At 55.4% G+C, this 14713-nt stretch overlaps 1 protein-coding gene across 2 annotated transcripts in view; it reads left to right on the top strand.

The window, feature by feature from the left end:
- The window catches only part of IRAK2 (interleukin 1 receptor associated kinase 2), a 60831-nt gene that overhangs the window by 17138 nt on the left and 28980 nt on the right, over nucleotides 1-14713 (top strand). For both annotated transcript variants that reach the window (XM_060180727.1, XM_060180728.1), the window contains exon 2: nucleotides 2354-2536. In XM_060180727.1, the coding sequence (XP_060036710.1) occupies nucleotides 2354-2536 (183 nt within the window). The remainder of the gene's footprint in view (nucleotides 1-2353; nucleotides 2537-14713) is intronic.

The raw sequence follows: 14713 nt of genomic DNA, 5'->3' as shown, positions 1-14713 counted from the left end.
GTATTTTACAAAATTGGAAGATATCAGGGGTATAATTTTACACCCAGACTTGGTATGTGTGATCATCACGCTCCCCACCAAAGATCTCCCCCCACCAAGATTGTAATTACATTTATTGATAGAATTCTTAATCCTTGGGAGACTTCATTCATAGTGAAAACTAAAAGTGATTGTTGACTCTGTTATATTAGTTTTCTGTGGATTGCCAAACTTATAAATTCATTTCACAATTTCTAGAAGAATATCCAGCCTCATAGTTATTTTATTTTATTTCCTTTCATTTTCTTCACCAGAGCACCCTCAGCTCTGGCTGATGGTGATGCTGGGGGTTGAACCTGGGACTTCAGAGCCTACAGGTTGAAAGTCTGCATGTCCACTGTGCTGTCTCCTGGCCTCAGTAAAAATTTCAATATGACACAAGATATGTTTATTAACAGCCCAAAAGATCTCTTTTTAACTATTATTATTATTGTTGTTGTTGTTATTATAGCCAGTGCACTGCTCATCTCTGGCTGATGGTGGTACAGGAGATTGAACCTGGGATTTTGGAGCCTCAAGCATGAGAGTCTCTTTGCATAACCATTATGCTATCTACCCCTGCCCCTTTTTAAGTTTAAAAAATTATTTATATATTATTCAATAAAGACAGAGAAGGGAGGGGGAGATAGGGAGGGAGATAGACACCTGCAGCCCTGTTTCACTGCTCATGAAGCTTTCCCCCTGCAGGTGGGGACTGGGGGCTCGAACATGGGCCCTTGTGCACTGTAATGTGTGTGTTTAACCAGGTGCACCAGCAGTTGGCCCCTGGCCTAAATATCTTTAGTTTCTCTGTAAATTAAAACAAAGGCAACTAAGCTTCTGTCATTCAGTAGTTAATGTTTTGCTATATTACCTTATTTGAAAATCATCTAGTCAATGAATCATGAACTTAGCACAGTGGTAAGGTTCAGTTACCAAAACAAAAAGATTATGGAGCCTTTTAAAATGACAAACCACAGAACTGTAAAGTTAATTTGTAAACTCTTATTTTAATCACATTTATTTAAAATTCCAAAAATTGTATTTAGATCACTAGAGAAGCCCTGAGCCTCTAGCATGAAAGTCTGTTGTGAAGCTGCTGAGCCTGAATATTAATATTTATTGATATTTGTGAAATAGACACGAGATTTTCCTTAGACTGATTTTTACACTCATCTTTTCCCTCATCTCTGATAAGTTTCATTGGTTTCTAGAGAAACCAGGGCAGAAGGCCACATCTCCGAGGACTCGAGTTCTCCGCCCAGGCCTCTCACAGAGTCTGCAAACCTCTGGGAGGACGTGGGTTGTGGGGAAGGCGGTTGGTGCAGCTGGTTGACAGGTGCAGTGGGCTCTGGAGCCAAGGTTCTGTTCTCGGGAAGTCTGAATGTGGAAGCAAGTACAACTGTCTTTGTATCCAGCCATTTATTCATGACTTTAAGTCTATTTGATTATCAGACTGTGAAGCCGAGGGAGAGAGCAAGAGCAGCCCTGTGGCATCTACTGGGCTGGGGACCAAACTCAGGACCCACTGAGCTTCGTCTGGGCCTGACAGTCCCTTTCTGGGGGAGGTCGGAGCTATAATTACATCTCGGTTTGATGTCTTAATGTAAAGAATTCTTTTGTGGGGGCTGGGCAGTTGTGCAGCGAGTTAAGTGCACATAGTAGGAAGCACAAGGACCGGCACAAGGACCCCAGTTTGAGCCCCGGCTCCCCACCTGCAGAGGGACACTGCACAGGCGGTGAAGCAGGTCTGCAGGTGTCTTTCTCTCTCCTTCTCTGTCTCCCCTTCCCCTCTCAGTTTCTCTCTGTCTTATCCAACAACAACAAAAATGGCCTCCAGGAGCAATGGATTTGTAGTGCTGGCATTGAGTTAAAAAAAAAATCCTTTTGGACTGGGGGCCAGGCGGTGGCACACTGGTCAAGTGCATATATTATTCAAGGACTGGGATTCAGGCACTAAAGTCTCTTTACAGAACTGCTATGATGTCTCCCTACCCCTAAAGGCCAGAGCACCACTCCACCTTATGCAGTGCTGGGAATCGAACCCTGGACCTCACGCAAGCAGGCCCTGTGCTCCACTGCTGAGGCCCAGCCTGGACCTGTCCTCACACAGAGCAGGGAAAGTCTCGGGCCTCTTTCCGTCTCATACAAGCACACAATTGGCTGTGCCTTGCGTCCTGGAGCCTCGCTCCTGAGTCCGTGTGGCTGCAGGTGGCTCTCCCCCCACGGTGGGACGGTCCCGGGGGTGCCCATGCCTCTGACCGGGAGAGGCACGGCCCGGGCGTGGGTGCTGTGGACGAGGCTGGGCATTCACTCTCCTGCTCCCTCCTTCCAGCCTCCTACGTGATCACGGACCTGACAGAGCTGCGGAAGATCAAGTCCATGGAGCGTGTGCAGGGCGTGAGCATCACCCGCGAGCTACTGTGGCGCTGGGGCATGCGGCAGGCCACTGTGCGCCAGCTGCTGCACCTGCTGCGCCGCCTGGAGCTGCACCGCGCTGCGCAGATCATCCTTGACTGTGAGTGCCGGCCCTCAGGGCAGAAAGGGCGGGGCGTCTGATCAGGGCCTCCATTGCCTGAACCACAGTCGGCTCTCTGGGCCAAAAGGAGGCAGGCAGGTACACTGAAGCCATTCCCTTTCTCTCTCTCCTCTCTGTCTCTCTCTCTCTCTCTCTCTCTCTCTCTCTCTCTCTCTCTCGCCACCAGGGTTGTCGCTGGGGCTTGGTGCCTACATGACAAATCCACTGTTCCCGGTGGCCTTCTTTTCTCCCCCCCCCTCCCTCCCTTCCTTCCTTCCTTCCTTCCTTCCTTCCTTCCTTCCTCCATCCCTCCCTTATATTAATTCTCTCTCTTTCTCTCCTCTTTCTTTATTTGATAGGACAGATAAAAATTGAGAGGGCAGGGAGTTGGGGGGTAGCGCAGTGGGTTAGGCTCAGGTGGCGCAAAGTGGAAGGACCAGCGGAAGGATCCTGGTTCAAGCCCCGGGCTCCCCACCTGCAGGGGAGTCACTTCACAGGCAGTGAAGCAGGTCTGCAGGTGTCTATCTTTCTCTCCCCCCTCTCTGTCTCCTCTCCTCTCTCCATTTCTCTCTGTCCTATTGAACAATGACTACAACAAAGGTAACAAAAGGGAATAAATAAATATTTTTAAAAATCTTTTAAAAAATTGAGAGGGGACAGAGACACACCTGCAGACCCGCTTCACTGCTCACAAAGTGTCTCCCCACGAGCAGTCATCCCCCCCCTTCATTTATTTGTTATGTAGAGCCGGGGTATGAGCCCAAGGCTTCACGCATGTGCAGAGCCACTGAGAAGCCTCCTGGCCACCCCCCCTTTTTTCCTCTTTTTTTTTTTCTTTACCAGAGCACCTCTTAGCTCTGGCTTATAGTGGTGCAGGGAATTGAACCTGGGACTTTGGAACCTTAGGAATCAGAGTTTCTTTGCATAACCATTATGCTATCTACTCCCACCTGCTGGGCCCAATTTTAAAAGTTCTATTGGGTTGTTGGTAAAGTCACGACATCTTTTCTATGCAAAACGAGTCGTGACTTTTTCCACAATCCAATATATTGTGGGGGTGGTGGGGGAGAGGCAGACAGGGAGGGACAGCATCCATACCATCTGCCTGATGCTGTCCACAGTTCTGCCCTGTGGTGCCGGGGTCAAGTCCAAGCCCCTACCTGAGGGAAGGTGGAACCTCATCCTCTGAGGAAAACCCTGGCCCTCCCTTAAAAAATTTATTCCTTAGGAGTTGGTGGTAGTGCAGCAGGTTAAGCGCAGGTGGTGCAGAGCGCAAGGACAGGCGTAAGGATCCCAGTTCGAACCCCCAGGTCCCCACCTGCAGGGGAATCGCTTCACAGGTGGTGAAGCAGGTCTGCAGGTGTCTATCTTTCTCTCCCCCTCTTTGCCTTCCCCTCCTCTCTCCATTTCTCTCTGTCCTATCCAACAACAACGACCTCAATAACAATAATAACAACAACAATAAAAACAAGGGCAACAAAAAGGAAATAAGTAAATAAAATATTTTAAAATAAAAAAAGAGAGCACAATTATCCAGGTAATTTAAAACTTTATTGGACACAAAAAACATTTTAGAAAAGAGAGGCAGACAGAAAAAAAAAAAAAAGAAAAGAAAAGAGAGGCAGAGATAAAAAGAATGAGAAGGGGAACCACTTACCACATGTTGGTTGAGAGAGGGAGAGAAAGAAAGAGGGAGAGAGAGAAAGAGAGGGAGAGAGAGGGGGAGGGAGAGAGAGAGAGGAAGGGTAGAGAAAGACTGGCACGATGATGTCTGGGCCAAGGAGAGCCTGAACGTGCTCCATTTCTGCATTATAAACTCAAAACCCCACACACACCTACCAAGCCACGCCTGTCACCAATCCCATCTCTCTCTGGGTGGTCTTTCTCTCCCTCACCATTTCCCCCTCTAGGAGCATGGACCCCAAATTCTTTCTGTAATGTTGAAGGATGGAGTTTCACATTTCTGTAACTGCTTCCTGCTGACATGTGGGCAGGTGCCTGGTCCATCCATACTCCTACACACACCTGTGCTGTCCCTAGTATTTCCCTCGTTGGGTGGGGCTCTGAAGAGATGAAGTCCCTGGACACGTGCGGTCATCTGTGCAGGGAGGTCAGGGTAGGGTTGTGGCAGGATCTGGGGATGATGGCTGAAAGGCAGCAAGGCGTACCAACGTTTAATAAATTGGAGACCAGGGGACCTCCCTCTTCCTCATCCTCACCTCTGCCCACTGGTCCTTGAGCTTCAAGCTCCCTGGACACTCTGTCCGTGACCTCGAGAGAGGGCCTGTGGGACCCATGGGGGACCGGTAGCCCCCTGGGAGCCTGGGCAGCTGGGTGTGTCACCGGGTCATTGAGAGCGTGCCACACGCCTGTTTGTCTCAAGAGCGATGGTGGCAGACTCGAAATGGATACAAAGCCAGCCACAGAGACAGAAAGAGCCAGGGTAAGGGCCCGGGGCTGACCCCAGTCAGGCACTTTGGAGAAGAAGGCAGGCGTGATGGGGTCCCCCGGGTCCTGGCCATGTCCCCAAGAAGGGTCACGGTTGTGACAGGCACGTCTGGAGGCCTGAAAGTGTTTGAGTTCCAGGGATCGAGGCTGGGCTCTACAGGACTTGGCCTTTCATCCTGGTGTCAGAACTTGCCTGACCAGAAGCATCTGGAAGTGGCTGTCACAGGCTGAGGCCGCTCACTTCCTGACCCAGCGCTGTCCAGTGTCAGGGTGGGTGGGCTGGGGGGGACGAGCTGTGAGCCCCTGAGGAGCCCTGATGCAGGCCCTCCTTCTTGGAAAAACCCAGGTCAGGAAGGGCTGAGTGACTCACCCACATCGAACCCCGGTCAGGGTGGGATGGAGGTCATACCCAGCAGCCTCCTCTCACAACACGCCACCCTTCAGCCCAGACCTCCTGCAGATACACCCATACACCGCCTCACTGGGCTGAGGACTCTAACACTGCCCCAGCGTGGAGACAGGGAGGCCCGTCAGCAAGGAGAGAGCTGCTCCCTTGGGCCGGAGGGCACTGGGCACAGACTCCCAACTGATGCCAGGGCGAGTGGAAAGGGTTGTCCCAGCCCCCCAGGTCAGGCGTGACGTCTCTCCTGCTCAGTCGCCAGGTGTGGGCATCTCTGAGGCTCAGAAGGACAGGTAGCTTCTGCCCTTGCAAATGCCTGGGCCTGGGGGTTTCACTGGCCCAGTTCTGAGCTGTCGCTCTTCCATCAGCCTGGCCAAAGCCTTGTGCAGAATTCAATATCCCAGCATTTCTGGGTCAGTTCGTCAGTCAGGGAGAAAGTGCTCAGAGTTTTGGAGGCTATAACCCAATCAGTGTCTGCACTGTACACAGCCCAAGCTGGCACCTCTCCTCCCCCTTAGGTCCTTGGCTTGGGGGGGTGGGGTTCACGAGCTTGACGCCTTGGCCTGGGGTTCCAGCTTCCAACTTCCAACTTCCAACTTCCTCCAAGCACTTTCAGGGTCTGTTTGAATAAACTTGGCCTGCAAACCACAAGGCCGAAAGTTTCAGTCCAAGTGGCTTCCTCCAGGTCGCTCCCCGTCATACGACCTGGGGGGGGCGGGGGGACTGTCTGTTGTTGCTGGCAGGTGTGATTACTGGGGTGGGGGAGGGCGATGCTGCCTATACCCCACTGGCCATTTCCCAGAACCCCCTTGTTCTCTGGGCCCCTCTGAATGGGACTCAGCAGAGGTCAGGATGCGATGGCTGGGCCTGTGGGTCTCTGGTCCATGATGTGTCCTCAGCCAAGACCAGCTACTCATGGAAGTGGCAGGTTCAGTCCCCAGTGCCTTTCTGAACTAGAGCAAGCAGTGCTCTGTTTGGTCTCTCTCTCTCTCTCTCTCTCTCTCTCTCATGAAAATAAACAAATCAGTCTTATAATCAGTAGTTGCATTAGCAGCAGTCAAGGCTCACCAATGGCAGACACGGTGACTCCAGGTAGACAGTCCTTCCTGCTGTCACAGTCCTCATTGGCCAGGGCTGCTGGTTTCCAGGCCAAGGTTCTCTCTCTTTCTCTCTCTCTCCCTCCCTCTCTCTCTCTCTCCCTCTCTCTATCCTCCCTCTCCCTTCCTTTTCTCCCCCTCTCTCTCTCTTTCTCTCAGTGCTGGGGAGTAAAACCAGGCATGACACCACCAAGCTGATCCTGACCCAATTTTGTCTGTATGTTTAGAGAGAAGAGGAGAGACGAAACACCCCCACAGCCCTGCCCACCCTTCATGGGCTCCCTGGGTGCTGTGCATGGTGCTGAGAGAGGAGAGATCCCCAGCCCTGCCCACACTCCATGGAGCTCCCTGGGTGCTGTGCATGGTGCTGAGAGAGGAGAGATCCCCAGCCCTGCCCACACTCCATGGAGCTCCCTGGGTGCTGGGCATGGTATAGATATCAAGTCCAGGACCTTGTGCATGGTGAGGTGTGCACTCTACCTGCTGAGCTGTCTCCTAGCCTGGCTGCCAGCTGGTATCTGCATCATATGCACAGCCCAGGCACCTGTGGCTCTAGCAGTGCAGGGAATAAATATTGGGGAGACAACTGTCTACAGTCCTGCCCTTCAGACACTCATGTATCCACAAAAGGCTGTCAGTCCACATATTACATACACTTCCAGGGCAGACTGGCCCAGAGCCCAGGGTCTGGGGGTGCTACACCCTCTTCTCTCCCAGCCCCTCATAACCCAGGAGTCCTCTGGCAGAGAGCATGTCTGAAACCCCCTCCCCGCCTGCCCCAGCACCCTGAAGCTCAGGGGTGGAGCTGAGCAGACACTGCAGAAGAGCTCCCTGGCCTCTTGCTGGTTGCCCTCACTGTCTGGCTGTTCTGAGAAAGCACCTTTCATGTGGGGAACAGGGGCAGGGCCTTCCGGGGTCCCCTGCTTCCCGGGAGACCACAGCTCTGCAGTGTGCTCCCCAGACTTCTGAGCATCAGCATCACCTGGGCGCTGACTAGAAATGCAAATTCTGTGGCCTCCTCTCCTGCACAGAGACTCTGGGCGGGGGTGGGGTCTCTGAGTTTGTGTTGACGGCCTCTTATTTGTCTAACTAGAGCATACGGTGGTGCCAGGGATGAACCTCAGACCGGGGCTGCTTGAGGCAAAAAAGTCTGTCATGTGGGGCCAGGCTGTGGTGGCTTAGCACACACTACAACGTGTAGGGACCCCCATCTGAGGGGGGGCGGGGGCGGGGGCGGGGGCGGGGAGAAGCTTCACAAGCAGTGAAGCAGGACTGCAGGTGTCTCTCTGTCTCTTTTCCTCTCTATCTCCCCCCTCAATTTCTCTCTATCTAGTAAATAAATATTTAAAATGGAAAGGAAGAAAGAGAGAGAGAGAGAGAGAGGGAAGGGAAAGCTGCTGTGTCAGCTGTGTGCTGCTGCCCGGCCTCGCCCCCAGCCTTGTCTCTCAAGGTGACTGCTGGGCAGGAAGTTTCAGGAGCCTGTGCTGCCACGTTTCTGGGCTGTCTTTTGTGAGGGCAGTTACTGAGATGGGGAGGCTTCCTTGTTTATGAGTCTCTGTGGTCTTGTCTGCAGTGGGGACTGGGGACAGCCTGCCCTCACAGAGGGTCATATGGCATATATGGCCCACTTCCTGTGGTGTTGATGGTGGGGGTGGGGTCCCCAGGGGGTCTGAGGAGTCAGGCTGACACAGGCCCTGGCCACAGTCCTGCAGTTTCTGGGGCATCATGGTAACTAGAAGCTTCCTTCTGGTACTCGACTTCCACTGTGTGTGTGTGTGTGTGTGTGTGTGTGTGTGTGTGAGAGAGAGAGAGAGAGAGAGAGAAAGGGAGAGAGAGAGTGCACCACAGCCAGTGGGGCTTCGTTTCCAGCACCAAGAGGACTCCTGACCCCTGTGCCCGGCCTGTCCTCATGTGGTAGGGAGTCTCCGCTGTGAGCACTGCTTTCAGCTCTCCCTGCATAGGCATGAGGCCCCTCAAGGTCTAGGAAGAACTGACAAAGGTCCGGGCCAGAGTTTCGTGTTTGAAGCCGAGCTGAAGACTTCCTTGAGGTCCCCGTGTGTGTTGTAGTATAGCTGAACAGCCTCCCAGCACTGCTCTTTCTTTCTTTCTTTCTTTCTTTCTTTCTTTCTTTCTTTCTTTCTTTCTTTCTTCTCTCCCTTTCTTTCTCTCTTTCTTTCTTTTAAATATTTTTTATTTATTAATGAGAAAGACAGGAGAGAGAGAGAGAGAGAGAGAGAATCAGACATCACTCTGGTATATGTGCTGCCAGGTATTGAACTAGGGACCTCATGCTTGAGAGTCCAGTGGTTTATCCACTGTGCCACCTCCTGGACCATGCCCCCCAGTTCTCTACTCTGTATCCTTGGGGAGTGTAGAGAGGGAGAGACCACACATACTGTTTCACCATGCTTCGGTACTGACCATAGTGCCCCTGTGTGGGGCCAGGGCTTGAACCCAGGCCCTCACCTGTGGTCAGGTGTGTGCTCTACTGGGAGAGCTGTCTCTCAGCTCTGTGACCCCTCCGTTCCTTCACCTCAGCCCCATTCTGTCTCTGATCTCTCTTTGCTCCTCCTCCTTCTTGGGGACACAAGAGTGACATGACCCCAGAGGAAGCTGGTACAGGATCAACACAGCCGACCGGAAGGGGTGTCAGCAGGGGAGCATCGTGGGTAGGGTGGGAGAGCGTGAGGGGGAGGATTTGATGTCATAGGTTTCCCAAGGAAGTGAAACTCGGCCTCCTCAGGGCCACGGCTGGCCTGAGGGAGAGCTGGCCTTTCTGCCAGAGGCAGCAGCGTGCCAAGGCCAGGTAACCATGACTGGAGGCTGAAGGGAAGAAGGGGGCTGAGGACAAGCGCAGAGGCAGACCCCTCATCCCCAGGCCAGGCAGGCTGAGGTCAAAGCCTTCTCCCTAGGGTGAACCCCCTGTTCTGCCACTTCAGTGGATGGAGCTGGAAGCTTCTAAAACCTGACGGGGTGGGGACATGACCCAAGCTGTCCTCCCTCCTCCTGGGAGTCTCTGTGAGATTTACTACTTGGTCCCTCTTGGTTGCACAACCCTGAGGGCTTCTCGCTGCTGCACTGGTTGACACTACCGTCACTTCCTTCCTGGGGCTCCTTGGCAGGGAGTTTCTGGCCATGTCCTCATATGAAACAAAGGAGCAGACAGGGAGGTCATTCCCCAGAGCCCGTGCACGGCCCAGGCTGATGAGGGGTGAGCTTCTCAACACCCCCCTCCCCTCAAACCCTGGGAGACAGTGAACCCACTGGCCAAGAGTCGGGACCTGGCTCACCCGGGAGGGTTCACTCTTTACCTTGCTGAGGACCTGGGTTCGAGCCCCCCCCACCCCCACTTGGGAGCAGCTACACAGAGGAGAAGCTTCATGAGTAGTGGAGCAGTGCTGTGGTGTCTCTCCTCTCTCTCTCCCCTCCGCCCTTCCCTCTCTTTTTCTCTCTATCTAAAAAACAAGTTATCTAGGAGTGAGGGGTCATTGAGTGTGGAGCCCCGGTGATAACCCTGGTGGGAGAAAACAAAATCCAATGAAAGGGCCAGGTGGTGGTGCACTTGGTTAAACGCACACATTACAGAATGCGAGGACCCAGGTTCAAGCCCCGGCTCCCCACCTGCAGGGAGGAAGCTTCATGAGTGGTGAAGCAGGGCTGCAGGTGTCTGTCTCTCTCCCTCTCTATCTCCTTCTCCCTTCTCAATTTTTCTCTACCTCTAACAGAAAATGAATATATAAAAACATTAAGTGAGATGGTAGCTCAGTGGGTTAAGCACAGGTGGCATAAGGATCCTGGTTTGAGCCCCCCGGCTCCCCACCTGCAGGGGGAGTTGCTTCACAGGTGTTGAAGCAGGTGAATGGATGATGCGGGGTTCCAGCAGCTGGGCCCCTGGAGACCAGAGATTCAGGACCAGCAAGACAGGCCATGCTTTCCGACATGCCCAGGTGACTGAGCAGCCAGCACCTAGGCTGCGCATGAGACTCCTGCCTGATATCCCAGGTTTAGGCCCTGGTACCAGCATGCGCTAGAGCTGAGCAGAGGGGAGCAGCTGAGTTAGGACTGGGGGCTGGGGGCTGGGGGCTGGGGACTGGGGAGCTGGGGACTGGGGGCTGGGGACTGGGGGCTGGGGACTGGGGGCTGAGGACTGGGGACTGGGGGGCTGGGGACTGGGGGCTGAGGACTGGTGACTGGGGGGCTGAAGACTGGGGGCTGGGGACTGGGGGCTGAGGACTGGGGGCTGGGGGCTGAGGACTGGGGGCTGAGGACTGGGGGCTGAGGACTGGGGGCTGAGGACTGGGGGCTGGGGACTGGGGGCTGGGGGCTGAGGACTGGGGGCTGGGGGCTGAGGACTGGGAGCTGGGGGCTGAGGACTGGGGGCTGGGGACTGGGGGCTGAGGACTGGTGACTGGGGGACTGAGGGCTGGGGGCTGAGGACTGGGGTTGGGGGCTGGGGGCTGAGGACTGGGGGCTGGGGACTGGGGGCTGGGGGCTGGGGGCTGAGGGCTGGGGGCTGAGGACTGGGGGCTGAGGACTGGGGACTGGGGGCTGAGGACTGGGGTTGGGGGCTGGAAGCTGAGGACTGGGGGCTGGGGGCTGAGGACTGGGGGCTGGGGACTGGGGGCTGAGGACTGGTGACTGGGGGGCTGAGAACTGGGGGCTGAGGACTGGGGGCTGGGGGCTGAGGACTGGGGGCTGGGGGCTGAGGACTGGGGGCTGGGGACTGGGGGCTGAGGACTAGTAACTGGGGGGCTGTGGACTGGGGGCTGAGGACTGGGGGCTGGGGGCTGAGGACTGGGGACTGGGTGCTGCGGGCTGAGGACTAGGGACTGGGGGCTGAGGACTGGGGGCTGGGGACTGGGGGCTGGGGACTGGGGGCTGGGGTTGGGGCCTGAGGACTGGGGGCTGGGGACTCGGGGCTGGGGACTGGGGGCTGGGGGCTGAGGACTGGGGGCTGGGGGCTGAGGACTGGGGGCTGGAGGATGTGGACTAGGGGCTGTGGACTAGGGGATGAGGACTGGGGGCTGGGGGCTGAGGACTGGGGACTGGGTGCTGCGGGCTGGGGGCTGGGGACTGGGGGCTGGGGTTGGGGGCTGAGGACTGGGGGCTGGGGACTGGGGGCTGGGGGCTGAGGACTGGGGGCTGGGGGCTGAGGACTGGGAGCTGGGGGCTGAGGACTGGGGGCTGGGGACTGGGGGCTGAGGACTGGTGACTGGGGGACTGAGGACTGGGGGCTGGGGGCTGAGGACTGGGGTTGGGGGCTGGGGGCTGAGGACTGGGGGCTGGGGACTGGGGGCTGGGGGCTGGGGGCTGAGGGCTGGGGGCTGAGGACTGGGGGCTGAGGACTGGGGACTGGGGGCTGAGGACTGGGGTTGGGGGCTGGAAGCTGAGGACTGGGGGCTGGGGGCTGAGGACTGGGGGCTGGGGACTGGGGGCTGAGGACTGGTGACTGGGGGGCTGAGAACTGGGGGCTGAGGACTGGGGGCTGGGGGCTGAGGACTGGGGGCTGGGGGCTGAGGACTGGGGGCTGGGGACTGGGGGCTGAGGACTAGTAACTGGGGGGCTGTGGACTGGGGGCTGAGGACTGGGGGCTGGGGGCTGAGGACTGGGGACTGGGTGCTGCGGGCTGAGGACTGGGGACTGGGGGCTGAGGACTGGGGGCTGGGGACTGGGGGCTGGGGACTGGGGGCTGGGGTTGGGGCCTGAGGACTGGGGGCTGGGGACTCGGGGCTGGGGACTGGGGGCTGGGGGCTGAGGACTGGGGGCTGGGGGCTGAGGACTGGGGGCTGGAGGATGTGGACTAGGGGCTGTGGACTAGGGGATGAGGACTGGGGGCTGGGGGCTGAGGACTGGGGACTGGGTGCTGCGGGCTGGGGGCTGGGGACTGGGGGCTGGGGTTGGGGGCTGAGGACTGGGGGCTGGGGACTCGGGGCTGGGGACTGGGGGCTGGGGGCTGGGGGCTGGAGATAGGGGTTAAAAATGAGAGCAAGGGGGAGTCAGGCAGTAGCACAGCGGGTTAAGCTCAGGGGGCACAAAGTGCAAGGACCTGCATAAGAATCCCAGTTCAAGCCCCCGGCTCCCCACCTGCAGGGTAGTCGCTTCACAAGCAGTGAAGCAGGTCTGCAGGTTGTCTATCTTTCCCCCCTCTCTGTCTTCCCCTCCTCTCTCCATTTCTCTCTGTCCTATCCAACAACAACAACAATAATAACTACAACATTAAAACAACCAGGGCAACAAAAAGGGAATAAATAAATAAATAAATGTTTTTTAAAAATTATAAAAATAAGAGCTAGGGGTGTCGGGTGGTAGTGCACTGAGTTAAGCACACATAACACAAAGCGCAAGGACCAGCTTAAGGATCCTGGTTCGAGCCCCCGGCTCCTCACCTGCAGGGAGGTCGCCTCACAAGTGGTGAAGCAGGTATGCAGGTGTCTGTCTTTCCCCCTCTCTGTCTTCCCCTCCTCTCCCCATTTCTGTCTGTCCTATCCAACAACAATCACAGCAGTGATGACAACAACAATAGCAACAATACCAATAAATAACAAGGGCAACAAAAGGAAAAAGATAGCCTCCAGGAGCAGTGGATTCATAGTGCAGGCACTGAGCCCCAGAGATAACCCTGGAGGCAAAAAAAAAAATTGAGAGAGAGGGGGCCGGCGGTAGTGCAGCAGGTTAAGTGCACATGGCGCGAAGCGCAAGGACTGGTGTAAGGATCCTGGTTCGAGCCCCCAGCTCGAACCTGCAGGGTGGGTTGCTTCACAAGAGTGAAGCAGGTCTGCAGCTGTCTCCCCCCCTTTTCTTCCCTCCTCTCTTGATTTCTCTCTGTCCTATCCAACAACAACGACAACAATGGAAAAAGATGGTCTGGGTGCAGGAACCAAGCCCCAGTGACAACCCTGGAGGCAAAAAGGCAGGGGGAGAGAGACAGATTGAGACAGAGAAAGAGATTGGGGCACACACAGAACAGATGGGAGAGATTCAGTGAGATGGGGAATAAAACCAGATCTGCCTAGCTCGAGGTGGGGATTTTGAGTGGGGTGTGAGAGAGAGACAGAGACAGAGGCTTTGGCTTCCCAGGAAGGCTTGGTCTTGCCAAGTCCAGAGACTAGAAGGTAACAGAAGAGGGCCCCAGAGAGCCTCAACTGTGCTCGCTTCGGCTGCACATATACTAAAAAGAGAGCCTCAACTGGCCAGCTGGCACCAAATCACTTGCATTTGTTTTAGAAGGTCTCATTTTTAGCCTCGGGCCAGGAGCAAATAAGTGATAGTGGTGTCACAGCCCTGCGGGCGCTCATGGGACGGGAAGGCCGGCCTGTCAGCACCAGGTGTCCCCTCTGCCCATGGTCCAGGGCCACTTGTGTCCTGGCAGCTGGGGAGGAGGCCCTGGGGCCCCTGTTAGGAGCCCTCTTGAATTGGCTTGTGAGTGTGGGATCATGTGGACAAGAGGCCCTGGAGCAACCAAGAAAACAAAATCTACATGATACATATATATGTATATATATCCGATATCTTCTTTTTATATATTAGCTGTTTGTTTTGGACAGAGACAGAAATTAAGAGAGGGGAAAACAAACAGGGGGGAGAGAAACTCCTATACCCCTGCTTCACTGCTTATGAAGTTTCTCCCCTGCAGGTGGAGGCCAGGGGCTTGAACTCAGGTCCTTGCTTTACAGGACATACCACCACTCAGCCCTAACCTTTTTTTTTTTCTTTTTTTGCCTCCAGGGTTATCTCTGGGACTTGGTGCTGGCACTATGAATCTACCGCTCCTGTGGCCACTTTTTCATTTTTTGTTGGCTAAGACAGAGAGAAATTGAGAGAGGAGGGGAAGACAGAGAGGAAAGAGAAAGACACCTGCAGACCTGCTTCACCGTTTGTGAAGCTTCCCCCTTGCAGGTGGGGAATGGGGCTTGAACCCAGGTCCCTGCGCACTGTAATGTGTGCACTCAATCAAGTGCATTACCACCTGCCCCCCGGATCTGCTTTTCACCATCAGGGCTTTGCCAAGAACGACTTCCTGCCTTGGCACCTGCACAGAGGGCAAGAGGCAGAGAGGGAGAGAGATGGGGAGAGGAGAGACACATGGGCAGGACCACCGGAAGCTGAGCCGTCAGCATTGGGGCTCCATCCTGCAGGCTGTTCTACTTCTCAGCCGCAGGCACCCGAGAGACCAGGTGTTCTGAGCAGGCTCCTAGACTCTTCCCTGCAGGGTGAGGGATGAGGGGTGGCTCC

This window comes from Erinaceus europaeus, chromosome 21, assembly GCF_950295315.1.
Source record: "Erinaceus europaeus chromosome 21, mEriEur2.1, whole genome shotgun sequence".
NCBI classification, from domain to species: Eukaryota; Metazoa; Chordata; class Mammalia; order Eulipotyphla; family Erinaceidae; genus Erinaceus; species Erinaceus europaeus.
Note: the sequence above shows the minus strand (reverse complement) of the source record. Positions and strands in the feature narration are given on the sequence as shown.